Source organism: Tinamus guttatus, unplaced genomic scaffold, assembly GCF_059628265.1.
Source record: "Tinamus guttatus ecotype Peru unplaced genomic scaffold, ASM5962826v1 Tinamus_guttatus_pri_ptg000138l, whole genome shotgun sequence".
Taxonomy (NCBI): domain Eukaryota; kingdom Metazoa; phylum Chordata; class Aves; order Tinamiformes; family Tinamidae; genus Tinamus; species Tinamus guttatus.
The window spans coordinates 5,408,632-5,434,280 of record NW_028288672.1 but is presented as its reverse complement, the minus strand read 5'-3'; the positions used below and the strand labels follow the sequence as shown (position 1 = coordinate 5,434,280).

General features: G+C 36.5%; 1 protein-coding gene across 3 annotated transcripts in view; it reads right to left on the bottom strand.

The window, feature by feature from the left end:
• The window catches only part of CADPS2 (calcium dependent secretion activator 2), a 284,907-nt gene that overhangs the window by 177,756 nt on the left and 81,502 nt on the right, over positions 1–25,649 (bottom strand). For all 3 annotated transcript variants that reach the window (XM_088521873.1, XM_088521874.1, XM_088521875.1), the window contains exons 3-4: positions 20,976–21,308; positions 480–560 (exon numbers count right to left, since the gene is read on the bottom strand). In XM_088521873.1, coding sequence (XP_088377999.1) covers positions 480–560; positions 20,976–21,308 — 414 coding nt within the window. The remainder of the gene's footprint in view (positions 1–479; positions 561–20,975; positions 21,309–25,649) is intronic.

Sequence of the window (25,649 nt, the reverse complement as noted above, 5' to 3'; positions counted from 1 at the left end):
TGGCCATTAACAACATAGACTATATAAGTATATCGTATATATATACACTTAGAAAGTATATCATATCACATGCAGTATCTTTTTTTAATATAAGATGCAAACTTTTATAACCCTGGGCACAGTAGAATACATTTTTCTGAATAAAAGGTGGCTTGCTTTAGCTGCAAAACACATACTCCCAAAATTACAAATAATCTGTTTTACCACTAGACTTGTTGATGAGGGGAAAAAATGATTAAACAGTATATGTCTTTTCAATGGTTTACTTTCTCCTTACCCCTATTGCCATATAAACTTGAGAGCCAGAAGGAAATTCATCTTGCAAACTGTTAGGCTTTCTTCTGCTTAGTTTCTTAATTTCAGAATCAGATTCTAGCAGATGCTAGAAGCACATATTCATGTGTCTCTAGCTTTATGTTCCCACTCACTCTCATATGAGGAGGTACCATCACTTTTGGTACCTAAAAGCAGCCACTTACCTTTGCCATTTGTTCTGCCAGTTGTAGACGTCCATCTAGTTCACGTCTGATCTGGGCTGCTTGTTCATCTGCATTATCCAGCTTAGGCAGAAAACAAAAATAAAGTTGACTGTGACAAACATGCACTATAGTGTAATTTTATATCAACTAATGTAGTTAAAAAATAGAAAGGAATTACATACTTTGCCTTTAAATTAACTTTTAAAGTTAATAAAGCACTATGAAAATGTATAGCTTTGCACCTTACCAAAATGGTACAGGCCACCAGTTTTCCATGACAGTCAGTGACTTGGGGCGACAGCTGGCGTTCCATTGAATTTTTTATACTCAACTAAATAGAAGTAACGTTTTTTTTTTTTTTTTTTTTTTTTTTTTATGAAAATAGCAGTTGAAAACATTTCTCCACGAAACAGAAAACTGGACTGACAGACCAGGTTAGAAAATGCAAGAAGGAAATTTTGTTCTTTAGTCCCATAAGTTTCCATAAGAGTAGGCATGGGGAAAGAAAAACTGTGTGGCTGTATTGCACTCTTTGGCCCAAACACTGGCCAACAGCTCAGAGTAAAGCATATCCCATTTACTGAACTTCCAATACACAAAAGAACACAAAGGAAAGGCTCATGAGACACCCTCTGATGGCAGTCAGGGAGTAAGAGGAGGAAGGCAGCATTTCTTCACCTCAGGAAGAGAGCTGGCTCGCAACAAGAAGGAGCCTCCCTAAGTCATTTGTCACCTGCTAAATTGTGAGAGGGGTGGAAAAAAAGCCTAAATGAAGTGGTTTCTTCTTCAGGGGGAGAAAGGCCCTCCCGGGACAGCGCTGCGTATGGGATCCTCTCCGAAGGCTCACTCCATTCCTGCCACAAGTCACCGCTGGCACAAGGCCAGATGCTCATCTGATCCTCTGCATTTAGCATGCAGCTGAGGTTTAAGGATACATGGATTGTTCTCCATTAAAAAACAATCTTAAAGTGATTAGCGATAAAATTTGGAGAAGAGCAGTCCTCTTTAATTAGATGAGCACTTCAGCTAAAGAATACAGAATTAGTTTGCCTGGAAAATGGCTGATTACATCAAGCTAAGCTTTTTAAGACTACTGTTCAGTGAGACAGGCCCATATATAATACCATTTCCCCTGAGACACTCCTCTGCTAAACCCGGTAGAACTCATTGAACCAAAGCTGTCTTGAAAATTGAGCATTTCTTTCTTTCAAGATCCAATAAAAAGGGAATAATTAAAAATACACTATCCAGTATTTTAAGGATCTTTCTACACAATCAATCTCACCACATGTAGAAACAGGATAGTTGCTGCTATTATGTAAGCCATGACAAGACCCCTGCAGATCCAGATTACCAGAAAACAAGAGAACAAAATGATCATTTCTCCAAACTGGAGCACAGGGGATGGATCATGAAGGGCCCTTCCATTGGGTTTGCCTCAATCTCTGGGCCCAGTTTGACTGTTAGCGTAAATGGCAAGAACATTCTGGATTAAAGCAAATATTTGAGGTTTAACAATAAACTCGAAATATTGTACTTTTGTTTCTTCATAAAGTTATAAGAGTGTTTATTGAACTTGCTATTAAGTTCCTAACTTCATTTTATTATTTTAAGCATATCATTTTTACAATTATCTTTATTTTTTCAGTGAAAAGGGAAAGAAAATGTTCTCCCTTTTCATCAAAAAGAAGGTGAACACTATGCAAAGGAAATATCCCAGGATGATCAACTGTGTGAAAAATATGTTCTTGATGGAATTTTGATGACAGAATTATGATTTCTGCCGAAGGAGAGTAGAATGAAGTAGAATGAAATCAAAACTTTACTGCTTCAGGGTGCAATTTTTATGACTATTATAAACTTGGTTGAAGAGCCAAAGCCTTTGTTTAAAGACTGATATCCATTTACTTATTTTTCCATTTAAAAACATTGGAAATGAACATTTAAGTAAGTTCTTGGACTTGTAAATCTTAGTAGTTTTTTTCCTTAACTGTTTATTGCTTCCCCTTATTCGTTTAACTCTTAATGTCTTCAAAATTGTGGAATTTCTCTATTCCTTTGTTTTTAAACTTCACTTATTTTCCTCATAATATTTATATATTTTAATGCTGCTAACTATTGTGAAGTATAGAAAAAAGCTGAAAATGTGAAACATTAAGGAACATTGCTTTACATATATAAAAACAAGGTAAGAATGGCAACCATAGTTACTCATCAGTGTCCTAATACTATGTAAAGCTGTTGATAACAGACAGTATGCAAAACTAAGTGACAGTCAGAAGATCAGTAACCTTGATATCACACTCCATTCAAGCTCATTCTATTTATTTTTATTCTAAATTCAACAAAATTCATAAAAAAAAAACTTTTTAAGCAAAGAAATCAGTGATTATGAATAATTAATCAGAATTTAGATGCCTACTGACTATGAAGTTACAATAGAAAGAATTATTATGAAAATGCAGACAGCAGCTGGAATTCTTGATCTTGTACCTTTTTTTCTGTTAACATATTGAAAACAGTGGATACAACCCACAGTACACGTGGGAAATAGTGCAAGGGGTTAACATCAAGTGCGTATTTTTCATTAACTCTGTATTCCTAGATCAAACATAGCTATGAGTACATGGTTAAGACACACTATTGTAGTAATCCTCAGATTCTAGATGAAAGTTGGGAAAGCACACAACACGGCTCACCGAAACTGATGCAAATGTAACATTACAGAACAGCAACTCAGGGATTTTTTTTCCTCAGTATTACAACAGAAATTTGGCTAAAAAAAAAAAAAAAAAAAAAACAGTGATTTTAACAGGTTAGAAATCACTTGAAATTCAAGCAAAAGTTTTTTAAAAAATGGGCAGTCACATGGCATTACATAATGTTCTCAACGTCAGATCTGAAAGCATGCTTTGAAAACAAACACAGGTTTACTGAAATCCAGCTACCTTCCACCCTTTATTGCACAATCACATTATTAGAATGATCTGCTTTCCAAATAGCTCGCTACAGCAGATTTGAAGGAAATTATTTATTTGTTTAGACTGAGTCTAATGCTGCAGACACAAAACAGGAGCATAAGGATCACAAAAGATAGAGGTTGAAAAAAAAAAAAAAAGCCCTGGAGATTATTTTTAGAGGGGCTATGTATGACACCCATTTAATAAAGCCATTTCAGCTTTCTGCTGGAGGAGTAATTACTCCCTATAGCTATTCATTGCCTTTGCCACCCTGCTCCTGTTGCTTAGACCTCACAAAACCCACAGTTGTGTTACTGAACAGCAGGAGGTTGACTACCAAGATTCTACAGAGATTTGTCTTCAGGGTGACATACACCAGAACTACTGACGCAGGGAGAGCAATCACTGCTCTCCCTAAACATTATATAACTGGTCCCTGAAACTCATAACATTTAGACAGGCACTGACTCCCACTTTGGGGACTAGATAATTCAGAAGGGAAAATTATCAATCTCGTAAGAGCATGAGGAAATTTGAGTGGTATCTGCCTTCTGAGTAAGATAGCTTTGTCACTTGTGTCTTTTCTCTATGCAGAAGATTATTATTTGCATTTCAAAAGCTTCTTCAGACAATTCTATAGTTTCAAGTGACTATACTTGAATGGTTAAGAAGCTACTTTTCACTCAAAAAGGAAAAAAAGAGGAATCTCATCACACTATTGTCCCATCTTATTTTTCAGTGGTGTCATATAAAACAGCTTCATAAATTAAGCATGCCACTCCTAGACTTCAAGCTATTCATTTGCAAATGTTTTTATCTATTAATAATATGGTACATATTTACATTTAATTTTATGTAGTACATCTTGTACACAATAATTTACTAGGAGTTTTGTCATTTATAATTAATATCTCTGACAAATCCATTAACAACCATTCTAGTACTATGAGTAATCAGCTTGAATGACTCCTGAAAAGCTATTTGGAAACAAAATTAAATATATTAGTTAAGAGATTTACTAGGTAGCACAGAATTTCCTAGTATCACCAAACTTAGGAATTTTACATCTTCTGAATCCTCTTGCTATTCTGCAAATTAATAGGGAGCAGAGCAGTAACAGATGGACAGTAAACAAGCAGGCACATGCTTGTTTAGGATGGGATTCAGCTCTGGGCTGTAGCTCTTAAATTTCGGTGTACATATTTAAAATAGAAATCTCAGCCCTCTATAAGTGATAGACAATGGAGCCATGGATAGGCCAGAAGACAGTTAAGGGAGCTATGAGAACATCTACAGCAAGTACTGAGATGCAATAAGAAAATATTTATAGAGCAAAAAAGTTGGACACCTGGCCAAAAAACAAAAAGAAACAAAAACCCCCCAACATATTTCAAGGTTTTTATCTCAGGCTAAGTCTAGTCTCAGTCAGTAGATTCAATGCTCTCTAGTAGGCAGTTGGCACCTCTGGTTTAGCTTCATCCACAAGTAGTTCAGCTTGCTCACTCAGGCACTGATCCACCATGCAAACTCTGATTGGGGATGACCAGATACGTTTCAAAAGAACATATATAATCTCAACTGTTAAAAGCGGATGTCACTCTGAAATTGAATTCCATCCTCATTTTTCCATACACACTCATAGACAGGGTAAAATAAAAGTCATCACATTGGTTGGGAACAAATTAATTTTTCATTGGTAACGGGTCCTCACCTGGAGAAAAATAATAATAAAAAAAAATGTGTGGAACTTTTTAACAAATCAGAAGTAGAAGGTGGTTTATTAGGACATACTGACACTAAAAGTAGTGCATTGCATATTCCTGAGTTATCTCCAAAGAAGCATACACACGTACCAGTCTGCTGTCACTGAGTCACCTGGCTCACTGAGTTCTACCTTTCTAAGAGCTGGGACTTCAGCCAAAGGACTGCGCTCTGCAAACAGCTGTACCACTGCCTGAGCCCAGCACTGCACTGTGCCTCCTGCTATATTTATTTATTTACTTATTTATTTATTTTAGAGATGGAGTGGTAACAGGCCCTAATATACAAATTGCTCCATATTTCTCATTGGAGGATGTTTTCTGCTGTTTATAACCATGTCAACTTCTAAGCTGTAGACTAGAGTTTTCTATACTGCATTTTGGTTTTAACAGTTTAAACCAAGACAGTTTCATTGCTTCTCAAAATAAGACTAGGTAAAAAAATTACAGTGCTTCAGCCAAGATAAGAAAAATGGTGATTTTCTCTATGAAGATCTCTAGCATCATCTAGAAGTAAGGATCTGAATTTTAGTAATGCCAGGCTTGTCAAAATTGGCTCAGATCTAGCTAAGTTATTAACCATTGAAAATAAAGTTTCAAGAACTCAATGAGAAAGGCACTACCTGAAGATAAATCAGATCATAAGCACTACGACAACTTATGTTGTGATGCTGTCTTGAATATTCAGTGAATCTATGCTCCTCAGACTTCTTTGCTTATTTAAGAAAGTCTGGAAGCTTACCAAAGTTAAAAATCACTATTCTGATCAACAGTAAAATATACTGTTTGACAAACACTTGTTTACTGCATATACACGTGCATGCATGAACACCACTGCACAGAAATACATCTCAATGAACAAGTGTCTACATATTTTAACAGACTGGAAGGAGACCTCATACTTTTTGATTCCTATTTAAATTACTTTTTTTTTTTTTTTACATTGTTTAAAGGGCTATAATATGCTTTCTCGGGTAGCATATTTTTGGTGCAAAAGGAAAATGGAACACTGGAAGAAGTATGGGTAACGTGCAAAAGTAATTTAAAGTAAAAAGCCAATACTGCCAAAAGGTTCTGCACTCAAATTCATGACACTCATTTACATTTCTAAACAGATACACTAAGTCAAATATCATTTACTATTTATCATCTTGAATAGCGTGCACAAATGACTAATGACCTGGTGGAAGTTACCGTTCCTTTTGCCCATACACATTAAGACTAACAGACCATTTTGTTAGTGTTCGGTCAGCTTCCTGTACCTTCCTAATTCACAGTAGTACCAATGTGAAATTACATTTTAAGCTGCATATAACGATGCACATTTTCTACATTTAATGATTAAATTGAGGGTTTGTGACACACATCTCAGGACTTGCTCTTATTTTTGCAAAACAAAATCCAAAGCCATTTCACTCAATTATGCTCTGTTAGTTCTTGGTACAGCAGTAATGATCAGTTTTTCTTCAGAGCAACTTTTTGCCACATCTAACCAAGTCTAGACCCAGCTGAGCTACTGGGTTATTTTTGAATGCCTACAGGTTCCATCTCTGACATTACTGTGTGACAGCCTAGACAGAAGTCGTCAAGATACCAAATGGAATAAGGGCCTTGGATTAGACACACTCTGATTATATAACGATGAGAAGACTTGCTTTCGGTAAGTAACTAATGGCACCCAGCAGCAGAAATCAAAGAGAATGGAAAGGCCAGAAAAGTGCTAATGCTCAATTTTGGTTGTCAATCAAATAAGCAGCAAACAAGCAGTAGGTGTAGCAGACAAACTCAGGTATATATCAGACTGTTGTCCTTGATACTCTTATTTCTGACCCTAAAGCAAGGTGCTGTGCTTCAGACGGGGCTACAACAGCTGTAAGACTTGCTCATACTCTTAACACGTGTCGTTGTTCTAAATTAACAGTTGCAGAACACATTAAACATACGTACAATTCTCTACAGTACGAAGAAGCTGCTGTTCAGCACACTGCTGTTTAACCTACACAGAAAGGTTACAGATATCCCTGAAATTTCTCACGCTTGTGAACCAAGATTAACAGCTAAATATATATAAGGGTTAACATTAATGTAAGACAGAAAATGGAGTACCTAACTCCAATCTGTAACAGCTGACACTTTCGGACATGAATTCAACAGGATTTAACTTCTGGATAAAAAAATCGGGACTGAAGTAAATTCCTTGCACTTCCTGTAGGAGGTGAAAAATGATTTAATTAAAGGGCGGAATGTGTAAAGTTTTCCAAATTGCTTCTGCTGGACCTTCCATAAACCTTCAGTCTTCTGTTTCACAGAAACACACAAAGTTGCCAAAGTGGAAAAAAAAAGAAGAAGGAAAGCAGTCACATTTCTATTTCAGAGAAGGCTATGCTTTTTAGGTTCAATATTATTACTTCTTTTCTGTATCCATAGGTTATTTAGTGTATTCATTTAGATTTTAAGAAAGGTTAATGAAAAGTTATTTAAAAATTGTCTCTGCAACCTGCAGAACCCACATTATGTACCAAGCAAATAGACTTGTTGATGGCTGACTGTCCTGCATGGTAGTGAAATCCTGTGGATTTCACAGAAAACTCTGCAGAAGAAAACTTACAAAATAAGATCCTAGTTCTCTCTTTCCCCTCTTCTCAATTGAGTCATTTTGCTACTCAACACAAACAACAACAACAAAAATGCTGGTTTTGGCAAATAAACTCAGAGATATCTTTCTGAATACATGCAAAAAAAAGAGTAAAAGTGGAACATTTTTAAAAGTCTTACAATTTTGAGTGTTACGGTGAGAGAGTAAATCTCTTAGTTGTAAATAAATAAATAAACATAACCCTCTCGCCTTCAAACTAAAGGGTTTTGGCTGTCTTGGTTCTTGTAGGGTAGCTGTCCCATTGCTAATGGCATCCTCTATTCCTTATTAACTCTACTATATCCTTGAAATGTGAATACCAGAACTGCACAGAGTGTTCAGAGTATGGGCATAGTGATCATGTCTAGTGATGCCCTCTGTACATGGCCTCTGTAATGCTGTACAAGGGTCAGGCATGCTTTATTTTTTTCCCCATTTTGGTGTATTACCATACATTTACCTACCTCAGAACTTTTTGCCTGCTCAGACTTGTAAGCTCCTTCTGGAATTCCTTGCAATTAGAGCAACATCCGAGTACCCTAACAGTTTAGAATTACTTGTAAACTTGCAGATTTTCCTTACACTCCCTTCCCTCAGTCATCAAATAGAGACATGACACTGCTCCATAAGCAGACTGAATCAGATAAAAATCATACTTAAACTCCCTCGGGAACCCATCAAAAGGAAAACAAAAATAAACTCTTTCCCTAAAACCTTCTCCTAAGAATCAATTGCATCTTAAAAATGTTATTTTCAGACCACTACTATTTGTAATTCAGAATAAAGTGTGATTGGCTGATGATCAACTGTTTTTTAATCAATTATTAATATTAAACTCCAGAAGCCACATTCAGGTCACTATGATGCACATTAGCGGATCAGTGGCAGAGAACATAAGAGGAAAATGTTCATACACTTGAAAAGCATTACCACAAGCAAGGAACTATAAGCAATTTTCTGCCTTTCACTTTCTTGAAATTTATGGTGCTAGCACACATGAAAAGCCAAAACCCAAGCCTGCCCTTATTACTGACTACAATATTCTACCACCTCTTTTGGACAGGGTGAAAAACAATGTGTTGTGCTGAGAGAGAGATACAGGAGAATATCTGAGACACAGCGATACATAAGGAGAATAACAGCAGGTTCTTACTCCTTGCAGATCTGATCAGTCTTAATACTAAAAATGTGTCCTGCAGATACATCAAAGCCTTGGATGTAAAGCCTATTTTTTATAAATAGAACTGAAAAATAAAGATATGTAACACGTTATACTATAGACATATTTACCCAGTTGTAACTTGTCTTTCACATCCAGATATTGAAGTTCAAAGAAGCTGTTGAGACAGCCTGTACACATTCACTACAGCAGTGTAACCTCCATATTACAAAAGTTAAACTCTTTAGTTGTTGCTAACTCCGAAATGCAAAACAATTTCTACCCCAAATCTGCAATCACAAAATCGCAAATATGCACACACAAAAGAGTTGATTTCCTTTTACTTACTTTCTGCTTTTTAAATTTCTGACCGACTGTTTTTTTTTCTTACATATATGCAGTATAAAACCTGCAGAGATATGCAGAGGCCTCTTTTATCGGTAATTTTCAAATCAGAAACCCGGGGTCCTCACATAATCCATGGAAAGGCACAAAGGCCTCCAGAGGATTTCTCAAAGTACTTGAGCAGTTACCTATGCTCCTACTATAACTGCTGTAAGGCTCCCAACTGCTCAGGCAGTCTCTGGCAAGTAAGATGATGATCAGAGAAATGGGAATTCTTATTCCTTATTGCATCCTTCCCTGAATCCCACTGCAGTAAGTATTTGCTATCTTTTTTAATAAAGGGTGTGTTCAGGATCTGGCTTGGGAATACCATTCCACATTCAAGATAAAGTGGGCCTTGAAAGAGCCATGACTCATCTCCTGATCCTCTCAAGAAGTCATCCTTTCTCCTACTCTCCCACCACATGCACAAAGACTACCATATCCAAGACAAAAAACTCAAGATTTGGATGCAAACCCTGTTAGCATGTGTGTATTCATGTTCTATAACATTAAATGGGCTTGCAATGTTTTATAGTTTCCAGAAGTTATACTGAATTTGAGGTGTCACTTCAGCAAAGCTTATCAACTGGCATGACTTGATTATACTACGCTGATTTTAAGTTACCAGTTGCCCCTTCCTACCCCCCCACCCCGCCCCCAAAAAAATGAAAAAAACGGGAGCTTTAAGGCTTACTTCAGAAGGAAGTTGCCTCACTTTTGCATCTCCTCAACGCTCTCCCCCCAGAATTATGCAGAGTGTTTTCTTGCCTTATTAATCACTGATTAGATTTTCTTTGGAGTGTTGAAACCAAAGGGAATATATGCAATTAGGGTAATAAATGTTAATGAGCATTGTATTCAGTAAGCAAAAACACCTTGAATGTCACGCCAGTAATTTATCCCAAATAATTACATGCGATTGACTTAACTAAATAGGAGACTTAAAATTCAGGCTGACAACTTTTCTTTAATCAATGCACCAGTTTATCAAAGATTTTCACAAATCAAGAAGCTATACAACATTGCTTTAAAAAGGCACCAAAAAAGACACTGAGACATACAAAACAATTCCAGTTTCAAATAGGAAAGATACTTGTATTTAGTTGAAAGTCTTTACCTGTATTGAAATATATACATTAGTGAGTATATTAATAACTATCTTATAAAAAGAAAGCTAAAAAATTTGGAGAACGATTAAGACAATCAGTGAGTAGAAATATTATCCAAGATGCTTATGAATAATGTGTAGAGAAGCCAGATGACAGAAATTGCCTAGCATTCTCTCCTGTATGTTCAATTGCAGAATATAAATTGGAGAATATTCTGTATTGCTGCCTTCTCTAAAAGTCAGTGGCATTAATGACACATCCATATTTAACCATGAAAAATGAAAAAAAAAAAAGTTTCATACGAGTTCAAAAATGAATGTAACTACAGCTTAATATGCCCAAAAGTAAGCTTCATCTACAGATTTGTGTTATATCATGTATTAATTCATTTTTCATTTTTCTCTTTTTCTTCACACTCAGGACTACCAGTGATCACAGTGGGGTTCTCTGTTACGAGGTGAGAATCGGACCTCACGTTTAGATGAGGTCAAAAATAGAGATTATGTATCATAAGCTTCTGCCTATTTAGTGATCAGGAGAAAGACAAAAAGGAAGAAGAAAATATTCTTTAAGGGCATGTAACTGGTATGTCCTTCAGGTGAGGGAAATTTTGTGCAATGCAAGAGACAACATCTATTATTTTGAAAGAAGATGTCCCAGTCATAAAATTGCCATGTTCCTGACCACCTTCTCTCATAACACATATCTTAGAAAACTGGTCTAGTAAACATTACACATACCAGTTAACCCAAAAGGAAGACCAACTCTATCTGAGTCCAGGCAAATATTTTTCCAACTTAATTGAAACACCTCAATAACAAAGTGTACACACTTTCTCTAATCCACCTTCTGCATTAAACATTACTCCCATATTTAAATGATTCATACACAATTCAACTGACAGGAAGGGTCTACTTTATGGTACTCTCCAATTTTTATCAACCTCCTGCTTGACTATTTTCAGTGAGACCAGCCATGGTTATGACAAGCTGTCCTGAAAACCTCTAAAGAAGTAGTTTCTACCAGTTCATAGGGTGAGCTTTTTCTTTGCTGCACTCCCTTCACACTGAAGTTTTATCCAGTGGTTGTTCTGAACCTCTGAAGTCACAGCTTGTGGCTACTGAAACTCATTACACCATCTGCTAGTACACACCATGTGATTATTATGGGGAGAAAGTATCAGAAACCTTACAGAGTGTATTGCTATTTGCTGCTTTACTTATTCACATTGTCAGTTGTTTCATGAAAGAAACTGCCGGGTTGACCAGGCATGATTTGTTCTCGGTATCCATGTTAACTACTTCTGATTACCTTCCTGTTGTTCGTGTGTGTGAAAACAGATTCTAAAATGCTGTGCTCCAACAGTTCCTCCAGCAACTAAGGTGATGTCCATAATGTCCAGTCTTTTGGCACAATGAGATGTTTTGTTCCTTAGCTCTCAGTATGTTTTCTTTAGAAATCAGCCAGCTCTTTTGGGCATCTTTTCCCTACATGGCAGCTTCCCAAGATATTATTCATAGTGATTCCTTAAATAAGGAGTAAGCTGACAGCCTGCCTGCTCAGTCTTTCTTCAAATCCTGAATACTGTCAACTAGTGATTTCTGTAGTCCAGCTGCCATCTGTGACCACATTTAACTCCAGTTCTTGTTGTGAAGAGCAGATCAAGTAGTGACTTATCTCCGATTGGTTCTTGTGCATTTGTGTTTAGAAACTGTCACCAGGATAACCCGGAAACATCCTTCATTGCTCGCACAATGCCATGTTACCTTTGTAGTGGATGGCTGGCAGGTGGCAGAAATACTGCAAACAAGAGATTTGCATTAATTGTTTGTAGATAGTTTCATCCTCTTGGTCAGCTGGACTGTAAGGGATCCTCATCTCAGCATCACCAATATTTCTTTTCCTTCTAATCCTGACTCAGAGACTCTGGACTTCTCTGTTGCCCAGTGCATCAGTATAGACACGTTTCTGAACACCCTTCTTTCTGAGGGAGTATGTGGAAATCTCCCTTGCATTCTCTCATACGTCTCTCTCACATGCATTGCTTCCTCATTTACCTATTTAGGATTAGGTCCCTGTCTCCTGATGCACCCAGGCCTGTTCCTGTATTTCCATTTTAATAGAGACAATCATGCACCTTTGTCAGGTTAATAGTCAGACTTAAAACAAGCTATAAAACTATGACCAAAGAAGCCAAAGCCTCACTGATGACAGCACTTAGGCAGGAAGAATGTGTCACACCTGGGTTACTGTCCCTTTCATCTTTGCTCCCAGAGTCTTACAGTCACCTTTTTCTCCTCAAGGTCAGGTCACTGGTGCTTACAGGGAGAAGCTTGTGAGGGCCAGATGGGCCTTAGCAACATATATTTGAATATTTGCAACATCACATAGCCAGGCTACAAGCAAGTAAAAAGGTCTGGCCAACAGGAAGATACCTTTATCCTAGGCCCGATGGAGTCACCACATACAAACAGCTGTTTCTTCCTCTTCATGCTCCTGATCTCATAATCTGAGGCGTCCAACATGTAATTTTTTTCACAATAGTTCTTACTCTTCCCCCTTTGACCAGGATTATGAACCAGTGTTCTTGAACAACAGTAGACAGAAAGGAAGCCTTTTTTCTGCTGCCAGAAGTCATAAGTTTCCAGCTTCCACCTTTCTGAAAACATGTGATTAGCAGGAAACTACTACCATTAACGTGGTGAGAAAAGACCTATTACAGAAAGTCTGCTATCCATGTGTAAAACATAATAGTCACTTGAATATGCTAACACTGAAATACAGGGCAGATAAATTTTACTACGGACCTATAGATATTTCAGGCAAGCTCTTACTCCGTATCCAGTTTTCTGATGAAAGAATTAGTATGAGGAGAAGGCTCTACCAGATTGATTGGAGTATGAATTTCTGATTTGTGAAAAACTAGTATGTCTTTGGAGGCTCAGTCAGCATATTATTTTCCTCCTTTATAAGTAGTCCTCCTGTTCCCATACTACAAGAGCCTGCCATTTTTTTTCAGTTAATTCAGAGTTGACAGAAGGATTGGCTAATAATTACTGTTCCCTAACTCCATCATCTGCAGTGGGGCTTTCTCTTTTGCCATAGCCTCAGTGTTCAGGTTTATCATGCAATTGCTTCTTTTAACAGCAGCCAGAAGCCAACATTTCTAAGAAACAGCCCAGGTTTTCTTTCAGATTTCTCCAGTATATAAAAGTCAACTCATTTTTTTTTAACCATTCTCAAGAAACAGACTTGTATAAACTCTAAAAAGTATAGATGAATCCTGGCTTTCCTTATGTCTTACCTCTCATCCTCAGCAGACAAAAAGCTTTTAGATTGATGACTGAAAGTATTTTCTATTCATGTTATTGACCATGAAAAATCTTATTCCTAAGTGTTTTAATGATTGTAGATTAAAACTAAAATGGCATTAATCTACCTATCTTTAGAAAACCCATAGAGGGACAAACACACACAAGTCTTGTAAACATATCTGTGGTTTTAAATGTTTCACATCTGCTCACAAAGGAAATAGACTTAGCAGTGACACCAAACTGAATCTGGATGATATAAACAAGTACCTTTGAGACTTGTAATACAAAATATCAGAGATGGAAATAAATAGCAGGCCAAGGAGCATGTCCCTGTCTGTTCTTCTGTTGAGAATCAATCCTTGGGTATTTGTTGGGATGAGAGGGTGTTTGAGGTGGAAAACCTCTAAGGACAACAGTCTAGAGATTAGGACAGCATTAACTGAGGAGATAGTCAGAAAGGTGGCCTAAGAGTTTTTTCTTTTCTCTTTTAGAACAAAAACACCTACCTGGTGGACAGAAAACAGACACTGAAATTACAGTTTAGCTGGACAGAGCTGCAGATCCCTCACCCATTTTACATACAGAATTGCATTACTGCATTCAAGAATCTATCCTATGTTATGCCTATGCTTTTATATATCTGCTTTAAATATTTTTATTTACTATATGTGTATATACTATATATGTTAGCCATTTCACTCCCAATTTTACCTGCACCTTTCCTTCCAGAGTGACTGGAGAGAGGGCACTCAAAAACTTTTTCCTTCAGCCATCTGCAAAGGAAATGACAGATTCCTTTCAAGAAAGTAGAGCTAATAAGCTAAGATGGTTCTCCCTCCCAAAAAAAAAAAAATCAGGAAAAAAAAAAAAACAGGGACACAAAGGCAGCTAAGCTTCTGAACAAGACATTCAGTATCAGTAAGTGAGAGGGATTTGAAAACACTGACTCATTTTTTTTCCTGTGGCTTTTTTCAGCTTTGCAATATCTTTGAAGTCAGCTGCTTCTGCTGGCCTCCCACTAGCTGCAGATGGAAGACCCTGCAGAGGAACAGACCTAAATAATCAGACTGATCCTTTGGAAGAAGTGTCTGTTCTCAGAAAAACTGCTTCATTTTGAATTGATAAAAAGAATATTAATACAGAATGCTACTGAGTTGTAGCAGAACAGGTGATGAATTCATGCTGAGGATCGTTACCTTCTTCAACTTGATCACAAGTATTCATTCAAATACATATGAAGACTAGCAGTTAGGCACATTAGTGTACCTATTAGTCTGTAAGTGTGTTTTTAATAATTTATGTAAAAACAAAAATTGTCTTGTATTTACTTACCTTAGGACATATGATCTCTCCTTAAAAACAAACAAACAAAAAATAATTCAACTGCAAAGCATGAATTTATTGCTTAACGCCAAAACAGAGGAACTTTATCCTCAGCTGGTAATATTAAACATACTGAGTCAAATGCAGTGGTGATGTTAATAGGAGTGCAAGTTACATGCTGGATATATTTGGCTTTGAGTTTTGAGACAGCTTAACTTAATTGGATCTGGAACAGAGCATAGTATCAAAATGTCATTAATTACTTCTTGAAGGCTGCAAAGAGTATTTTCGGAGAAGAAATTCAGCTGAAGGTTAAAAAAAAGACACTTAAAAGAATCTGTTAAAGACAAAAACAACTTCTGTAATTTTTTATGCTATGGTGCGCATTCTGTTGCTGGTTTCCTACATTCACTGAATGCCAAAAAATTCTCAGAAAAACAAATAGCTTGGAAGAAAGATCTTCAGCTGAAAACCCACCACTAAAGACTCCAATACTTCAGTATGACCGAAAGGCACAAGACAGACTTAGGGAGATGCACAATTCCCAGCTTCTCTCTGCGGGTGGCTGTGGTGCTCCTGGCTCAGGGAATGTCACTCACCTCTTACAATTAGAAAGGGGGTGCACAGGACAACAAGCCTGGAGGGGTGCTACCCTACCGGACACAAGTAAATACCAAACGCTGAGAGTTAGTAGTCTTTTAGGCTGTGAGAAACAGCTCGTGCTCATCTCACACCCAGACACAAGAGGAACAGAAGCCACCTAAGCAAAACCAGAACTCTGGAATAGAAAATTCCCAACCTAAACTTCATCTCAAAAGTAATTACAAACAAGAAACTTAGTCATTTTTTTTCTTGACTAATTGCTTACACTGCACAAGCAAATCTTTGAACATTTTCCCTGTTTTAAGATGCCCTACTCAAAGTCCTCCTTTTAAATGTACATGTCAAAGCTAATTTTACTCATCCAATAGCTGAATGTAACAAGGATACTGCAATATCTCAAGTACTGAAAATGCATTATTGTTGCCAACACACCATTTCTCTCTAGCATTTTCTCAGTATTCCTTCATCTATAAAGAAAAAATACTTCAAGTACTTTTCCATTATGTAGCTTGCAAGACTTTAAAGTTTTGTTCAGTCAGATATTTAAACATTCTAAAACAAGTAACTTCTCCAAGTATGCTTTGACAATTTTCCCATCATTTTTTTCTACCACTACAATAAGCAAGAGCTAATCAACACTCTTTGGGGCAGTCCGGCAGTTTTCCCCTATGTCACCCAAGAAAATTCTGCTATTATGAAAAAACATTATTAATGCATAAGCTATTTTTTTTTTAATATATTACCAGTATGTTTTGGTATGGATCATTTGGGGCTTCCATTTTTTTTTCTCTCTAGAATTACTAAGCTGAAAATCTAAATGGGCCAGAAGTACAATGTTCAGCTTAATTCTGGATTTTTCATAGCCCCATTCTAGAATAAATCATATTGGGAGTGTTTAAGGTTGCAACATTCTTCTTCAAAGCATCCATTTTTTTCTATCCTCAGCAAAGAACTCTCCAGATCTCTCTCATGCTAAGAGAAAAAGCTCATGAAAAATATTTAGAAGATAACTGCTGAAATAACATGTATATAATCAAGAGAGACTTGAAGAAAAGACAGCCTTTAAAATCCAGTGAAAAAATGTCTATTTATTTCTCCCTTGAAACCTGATTTGAAGTATTTCCCTTTCCCTCAGAAACAATGGCAGATCTATTTCTCCTCTGAAGAAAGGAAGAAAAAGAAATCAAAAAGTAGATTTTCTTTGAAGACCACAGTATGGGAAAGGTATATTCATATATTTACAGATAATACAGTCCAGTAGAGATGACATATGAAAAGCCCACAATGTGAACATTTCTGGTACCAAAGGCAGGAAACTTTTTTCAGGCTGATAGACTCAATGACTTAATTTTAAAACACTGGGCTCCTCTGAAAGTATATCATTATTACATCATGACTGTGTGCAAAAATATAGTTTTCTCAATTTACCATTTAAAAATGCAGTAACCCTTGATTATCTCTAGATTTATTTCATATTTTTCTACCCATAAACCCATAACCTTCACAGTCCACCCTAATTATTGCCTTTTTGATAATCTGCAGCCCATGAGATAACTGAACTGAGTTTTAGGATCTTGGCCAAGGAACAGAGTTACAAACATTCAAAAGTCCTGAAGGCCTTATATGAATTAAATTGCTCTTAATTTGACTGATTTCTGAAAGTGCAGCATTAACTGGACTTCAGCAACATGCTCTCAGTGAAAGAATCCTTGGAGTCCAGTCATACTGAGCATCATGAACAGACTTGTCTTTGGGAGAAATTCTATGACAGAAAATTTCTCATAATTAAAAAATGTGAACATTTATTTCTCGAAGATCCAATATAATCATTCTCCATATCAGATGCTTATACAATGAGATACATCTTGAAAAAACTAAAGATAATCAAGGATGCAAACCAGAGGTAATACAAGGTTTTTAAACAGAGAATTATGACTTAAAGGATCATCTAAGGCTGTTTCCAGCAGAAGTATAGTTGGTTCCCCATAAGTCAATGACAGAGGACTCAACTAATGATTTTTCCCCAAAATCATTCCATTATTCTCAAAAGTGAATTGCAAGAGTTCTTTCATCATGAAAACCAGTCTTGATCCCTCCCCCTCAAAAGAAAATAAGCTTAGATCAGCCAAAAGAAGTCAATCTTATAAAAGTACCTTCAAAATAAAACAAACCGTGAGTGCTGAGTGGAATTATAATTTGCCTTATACTGAAATTCTGGTTTTGGTGGAGTTGTGTAATAATAGTGTATGACCACACATCAGTATGAGTTTGACTTTCAGCTTGACTTTCTTCTTCAAATAAGGTTATCAGCAAAAAAGTCTATATCATGTTTGATCTCTATAAATCAGGATATCAAAGAAACTGCAAGAACACTGAGGCCAGGCACCTCAAAAACAAGTCAAGATCATTAAGTCCCAGCTAACTGGCAATCATGTCTCTCTCATAAAATACAGCTCAAGGCAGCACAATGCAGATAAAAATCAGGTGAAAGCATTCACACTTCCAAAGCTGACTCTTTTAACCACAAAGAGATAAAGCTAGTTGGTAACAGCTGCTGGCCTTTCTTTAAGTTGTGAAGCTGAAAATTGGGTCATGAAAGAAGCTTCCTAAGTCTTAGTATGCCTGTCCTGCTAATGATCTCTACCTAAGAAAAAGTGTAGGTATTCCATATGCTAACAAGCTGCCACAAAAAGCAATTCTTCAAAAAAAAAAAAAAAAAAGGCAAAAAAAAGCCCAAAATCTCACAGCTACATGGACTATATTTGACAACATCTACCATTATATATCATTATATACTTTATCACTGGTTAGGTTCTTGTGTTAATTGAAGAAACATTGTTTCTGCTGAGATCATGCGAACAATACAGATCTGTATAGACCTGCCATAACTGACAACCTAGCAGCAATGTGTGAAGTGCTCCTGCAAGATATCCAAAGTTTAACAGCTACAAGAATGCTCCATTTAGCACAGATGGGGAGAGGGGTAAAGGCAGCTGATGACCAGTGAAAAGTTTCTAAGTGCATAAAAAGTCATGAGGAGAATGGTAGCAGACAAAACCACCTACTGTTACAAATAGCATCTATGTCTCTTTTCCAGACACCTAACTGCACAATAATTTACCCTTATCATTGACACTGAAAGACATTTTGCAGCTGAGTATTTCCAAAGGGCTGAAAGGGTAAAAACAGGGAAAGAAAAAGGCACAGAGTTCTTTGCACAAATTATAACTGTACAGACTTGCTATCAAGGGCAGCTGTTGCAAAATACCCAGACTTTCATGAAAAGGTCCGATTCTCAGAAACACAAGCCAGAAGCCAACTTATCAAAATCTCTATCAAAAATACAATTTTAGCATCTGTTCAGACTTTCACTTATCTCACAGCTCCCAGACATTATTGATTATCACTATCTGCAACTCCGTAGTATTAAGAACAGTGGGCAAAGGGAAATGAAAGTGAGCATTTTCATACAAATACAGTTACATGCTGCTTGGGGAGCATGAAAACTGCTGCTGCTGGCTGAAATGCATATCTGACTTCATTTTTATTTTTCACTTTACATCATCTCATCCTCCGTAGACACTGACAATAGAATGGAGTAAAAGTCTGAAAGTAAGACATTTATTAAAACTATATTGAGAAATAAAGGCTTTATGCATCAAAAAGGCATTACGTTATCAAATATCAGTTGTTTTCTGCAATACCCTTGCTGAAAGCGATGACTGTTGTCTTTCTTCAGTTGAATAGCCCCCTCCAACCCTTAATATACTGCGTACCTGACTGGAACACAAGAACAGGCTACAAAGTGTAGGGACAACACTGCACTGCTGGAGAATGAAACTCCTTCAGCAAAGTAATGTCGTGTTTGCCTAGGAAAACTAAAATATTTGGAAAGTTAGGACCCACAGCAGGAATGCTGGATATAAGCTTGAAAACATTTCAACAGTTAAGCATGATTATTCTCCAAGATTTCAGTCCTTCGCAATCTTGCTAGCACCCTATATGCCTCAAAGCTAACTCTGTGATATAAATGTATGTAGTTTTGGAGTCAAAGGAGAAAAGATGGGGCAAGCAGAAAAGAAAAAGATCTCTGTTCATTCTGCTTCTATTCTGTTAGTAAAGTGTTAAAAATCAAAATAAGAAGCCTTCACATTTTTTTTTCAGAATGAAATACTATACTTTCATACCATGAAAGTAAAATCTATGGTTGTGAAAAGCATTAAACACTAGGGGAGTTTCAGTCATCGAACAGTTCTCTAACTTTATGACAAATTACCCCATAAATGAGGCAGCCCGCAGTGCCCAAGACTCCTCGTGTCTTCCTGTGCTAAGTTGGCTCACAACTATAAACCAGCCTTCAGCATGATATATGAAAAAATAGCTCGGCTGCAATCTGGTGTGCAACTTCACATGCAGGCTCAAAAGTTAGATGAGCTCCGTTTCAATTCTATACCCACTTGGATCGTTGCAAGATTTTTGGAAAATACCTCTCTGTGTTCAGTATTCCCTCCCTCTACCCATCCAAGTAGTTTATACTTGCATCACTATTGAAAATTGTCCAGATAAAATATTTTCATGTGTCATTTAAATTATTGATCACTATGAGATTATACAGGCTAATCTGAATATGATTGCTTCATTTTTTTTCCTCTGCAGTTTAGGGGAAACAAGTTTATCCAACAAAACAAAAAAGTAAAAATGTGCAAATTAGCTTCATACATGGTGTTTAGAAAGAAGGATATTGAGTTCTAATCAACACAAGTTCTGGACACGGGATCAGTATAAATGTATTCCTCTGCACATCATTCTTGGCCAAGAGCATCTTGAATCTGACCACTTGTCACCTAGGTCTTTATAAGAGCATTTTTTCTTTTTAAGGTGGACACACATACACACAAATGTATGCACAAACACACATACATAAGATATACGCACGTATGCAGGCATATAGGCCATACTGCAGAATCATCCAAATCACTACAGCTGTGACACTATAAGGAGTCTCAGTAGGTCTCTGGAGCATAAGTATCAAATATTTTAGCATTTCCTTTTCCAAGTCCTCTCCAGTGACCAAATAATACAAAGATTCCTTTCTGAGAGGTCTCATCCCTTCCCTGTGTGAAGATGAGCTTAGCACTGAAGGGATCTCTAGCGTTCAAGGCTTCAGCACAGGCAGAGGAAGCCCGTGACCTGGAATGGGGGCAGAGATTTTGAACACAACTGAACCGAGTGACTTCAATACTTACTTGGCAGGCATTATAAATCAACTGGTGTTCCAATTTTTTGATCCCTAGAATCTGTTGAAACATTTCATAAAGCTGTTCCTTGCTCAGAATCAGCTCCGAGACAGCACTTAACGCCATTCTATTCGGCTGTTTGCAAAAGTCCTCTTCTCCCCTGTATATGGCATCGTATTTGGCTAGCCAGGAACTTAACACCGTCTCTTTGCTTAATCCGTCTATTTCCGGCAGACTTCGGACCCTTTTTTCTATGTTTTTCTTAAAAACATCTCTAAAGTCATTTGCAGAACATCCTCCACTGTGAACCATTCTTGCGACCCGGTCACTCTTGAGAAATACCTTTGAAAATAAAATAATAAAACAAAAAGAAACAGAGTTACATGTGGACACAAACATAACACAATCCTCTATATAAAGGGATTATGAGATGGTGTTTTGCTTGCATGCAAAATGGCTTCATAAGAAAAATTAAACAGGCTAATGTTGGCTATATTTTTCATATAAAAAAGAGTGAACATTTTTAAAAATATATTTTTCTGCATTGAACAAATACTTCAAGTACATTTAAAGAAGATCAGCATAAATTTGCAATAGTTCCATTCCAATAAAGTTTGAATTAACAGCATCTAAGTGACAAGATTTCTCTTTTCTCCATAAGAACCACAGAAGGATACTTTCTGGTAACTCATGAAGAAGCTACTGTCTGAAAATTTGGGGAGTATAATAATGAGGGCAAAAATAACCTACAAAACAGCCAAGAATCTCATGGAAGATTTTAAAAAACAAAACACTACAAAAATACTACCACTAACAATAGGAAAAAAAAATCAAAGATATAAAACTAGTTTACTACTGTAGGCATTACAGACACGATAGAGGAGTCTTTATGTACAAACAAACCGACTACAAAAAAAATCCTTCAAAATACACACATCATGAAATATGACAAGGCAAATTACAAAGCAAATCAACTAAATTATTGTCAGCATTTTATAAGAGCTACTCAGAGTTCATGAGTAGTTGCACCCATCTCTTAACAGTTGCCTTGGCAAGGTTGACCCTTACAGCTACCACAGAAGAGCTGGAAACTCTTCTTCTGCAAGGTGTAACCAACAGAGAGATGAACATGGTGGCACCAGCAACAGTGCAAATGCCAGACTTGGGCCTTGGACAGGGGATGAGCTACATCAGCCCATCCCACAAACCCCCTTTGGACAAGCAGCTGGCTCCCCATGGCAGGAGGTGGCCTTGTTCCCTGCATGGCTCCAGCATGTGGGGCTGCTCCTCCAACCACAGTGACACTCCAAGGACAGCTAAAGTGCAGTGAAAAAGGTGTGATGCTGCATGGTCTAAAGAGATTTTCCTTCCAATCTGACCATTTACAGTTTTCAGTGAGCTGCTATGAACTGGAACAAAAAATGACTGTACTTTTTCAGATAATGTTTATAACATTGAGTGATTAAAACACAACTCATGAGGATAACAGCACTGCAGAGCTGTTATTCCACATAGCATCAGACAGAAGAAGACAGTGCACCTAAAACAACTTAAAAATCACTGTTCTCCATTGGGAAAATACTAAAATTGGGGGTAGAAGAAGACGTAAAAGGCTGGGCAGAGAAGTACCTAGGCAGAAGCTATTCAATACATTCAAAAAGTGCTGGTCCTTGCTGATCCATTTTTATCCTGTAGAATATTTCAAAATGCAGTTACTTACAAAGTAGATCTTTCAAATGATATCCTAATTCATATTGAGAGCTGCAGATTACAACTGAAAGAGCTGGCACCAAAACATGATTAGAGGAGACATCACCGATATCTGCTAATCACATTTTGTGCTCTACCTATCATGTGGGATTTTCTTTTTGGAAACAGTAGTTAGATAGCTTAAACTTTTATCCATAAAGACAGCCGACATGGTTATTGCCAGTTAATATTGATATCAATTTCTTCAAAATGCTATACAAATATATAATATACAATCTTATTTAAAAAGATATAGATAGCAATAAACCTTATCAAAATAAATTATACACAGATTATATCTTTTCTTGTTTTAATGCTCTGCAATTAAAATTAATTCTTCCATCAGTTTTACTGAAAACAAATAGAAAAAAAAATCAAGATTACTTCAAACTACCTTCAGCTGTTTTCTGTTGTTCACAAACAGCATTAAAACTTCTATCACATTAATTTGCATACCTCATGAGAGAAAGCATTTGCAGAAGGATAAAGCTGGGATGTTAAAAAAAGTCTCCCCTCATAAAAGCTCATGTTTTCCCAAGATTACAAAACCCTCAAAACCCTTTAATTGACAATATCAGTCTAAAAAACAAACAAACAAACAACAAAAAAACCACCCTTCCACAATACACACACTGTAAGATCAACATAGTATCCTTTACCTTCTCACAACTTGATTTTGGTCATATTATTCAGAAAGATTAATTTCATTTTAAGGCCTGAAAAGCCACGAGCATTTTTCTTGACTTTCAAACCAGACTAATTCAAAACTTACTTCTGAATTTGATCTTAATTTTCTAGGAGGCTGTAGGAAAAATCTGCTCAATTTTCTAATACTTATGGGAGTATTTATGGGAATTGCTACTAGCTGGAGCATGTCATGCTGCCAGTTTCATGGCTTTGGAATTATTCAACAATGATAACCATCTCCACCAAACTGGTATACATACTTTATACCATATTGGAAGTACTTTCTTGTCAGCATTCATTGCTCCTGTGAGATTCCTAAGCTTTTATATACCTAAGGTAGTCCTCTGGATCCGCTCTTCAATGCAGATTATATGCATGGCCCAATTATCTCTATGAGACAAGGTATTTGTGTTGATATGTATGAAACACATACGAAATACTGACTAAACACACTCACTGCTCTGTCAGCTGTTCCTTCCTTACTTTACGAAATATTTACTGTTTCTATCAACATTTTTGGGATGTCCTCTAAGAAATTCTGAGTTGACACTGCCTGCCATCTGAATTTTTAGTATTGTTTTTGCATCTTTGAATCTGGGTTAACGCTAACACTCCACATTACCCACTGCTACCAATCCATTCAAAACCAAGAACTGCAGACACTGTTAAATCAAGCAATGCCTACAGGAAAAAGAGGACAGTTAAAATAAGTTCTGAAAGGTTGAATATATGCACCCTTTTAATCCACATCATTCAGATTCCCTTTAAAAACTCCTGAAGCAACATGAAAGCCCAAGCCATGAATACAGTCTTTGATATAATTCTTATATCAGAACCATCTGAAGGTGACCAGGCAAGGAATTTTAACAGGACTAAATATTGCGTCATCTTCCCTTATAATTACAAGGACAATTATTTGTTGGGCATATTTACTGAAATGAGGTTTGAATTTAATATTTAACCTGATTATTATATATACACAGTTTCAGTTTTAAATGCTTGTAAAAAACTTAATTCAAAGTAGCTTTTAGCACTGGATACTTGCATAAAAAGTGCCTTTCTGCTTAGAAACGAAAAAAATTATCAATCAGAAGTAGCTACAATTTAAGAAAAAATGAGGAATTTTAAAGAAAATAATGTTTATATCTTCTAACCATTACCTCTTGCATAACAGTATTTCTCTTTATTGAACGTGATCTCAAGCATAAGGAATTACCTGTGCAGAACACACAAACAGAACAATCATTTTGTCTACAGAAAAGCCTAGAAAAATCACAATATGCAAAAGAGTTTGTACAAACTCAACAGTAGCTATTTTTAAAAGAAGTAAATATGAAGCCTACTTGGCCAGACGTCACAAACTTTCATACATACTTTCTTTCATGTAAGAGATACATACTGATTCATTTTTTTTAATGAATATCTCCTTTTTAGCCAGCTTAGAAAGCAAAAAGTTAGAAGTACTTATGGTGTTTCTATTATTTTTGTGTAAATTCTGCGTGATTCTGAAAAATCACACTTTGCAATCTTGCTAACATACTACTTAGCAAGATCGTTCATCATCTTTGTTCTATGCCAGTTCTTCTAGCAAAGCCAGAGTCAGCTTAGGGTCAGTACCAACCGGCAACAAAGCCAGCACTGATTGAATTACTATTGCAAGTTCTTTTATTCTCTCTCAGAAAACTTCACAGAAATGTTTGAAAGAGAGAAACTTTGTGAAGTGGTGATGTAAGCCCTTTGTTGTTGATTTTGTTGTTTAAACAAAGGACTGAACAAATGCAAAGCAAACCTGTGTAAGGACTATATGAAAATGCTACCTCAAAAAAAGCTAATATGGGAATTTACAGTATATGCCATGCTCCACACTCACTCTCACCTGAACCTATTTTTCAACATAAACACTAAAATTTTATTCATCATGAAGTATCAGTTTTGGTTTGTTAAAATGATATTTATATACATATATGTTTACATATCTATCTACATGTCTATATACAAATGAGAACACACATTTGCACACAAACAGAAATTATCCAAGTCAGTCATATTCATCAACTATCCATTTTGAATTAAAAAGAAAAAGAATTCAACTAAAATTTACTGCTTCTTAAGTTTTGAGTGCAGCTTTTATATGGCAACAAAATGTAGGTTTCTTTTTCTTTCAGCACAATTTTCAAAATCTTGTAAAATTAAGAAGGGGCAGAAGGACCACAAACATGTTTTCTCACTCTCTGAAAAACAAAATCA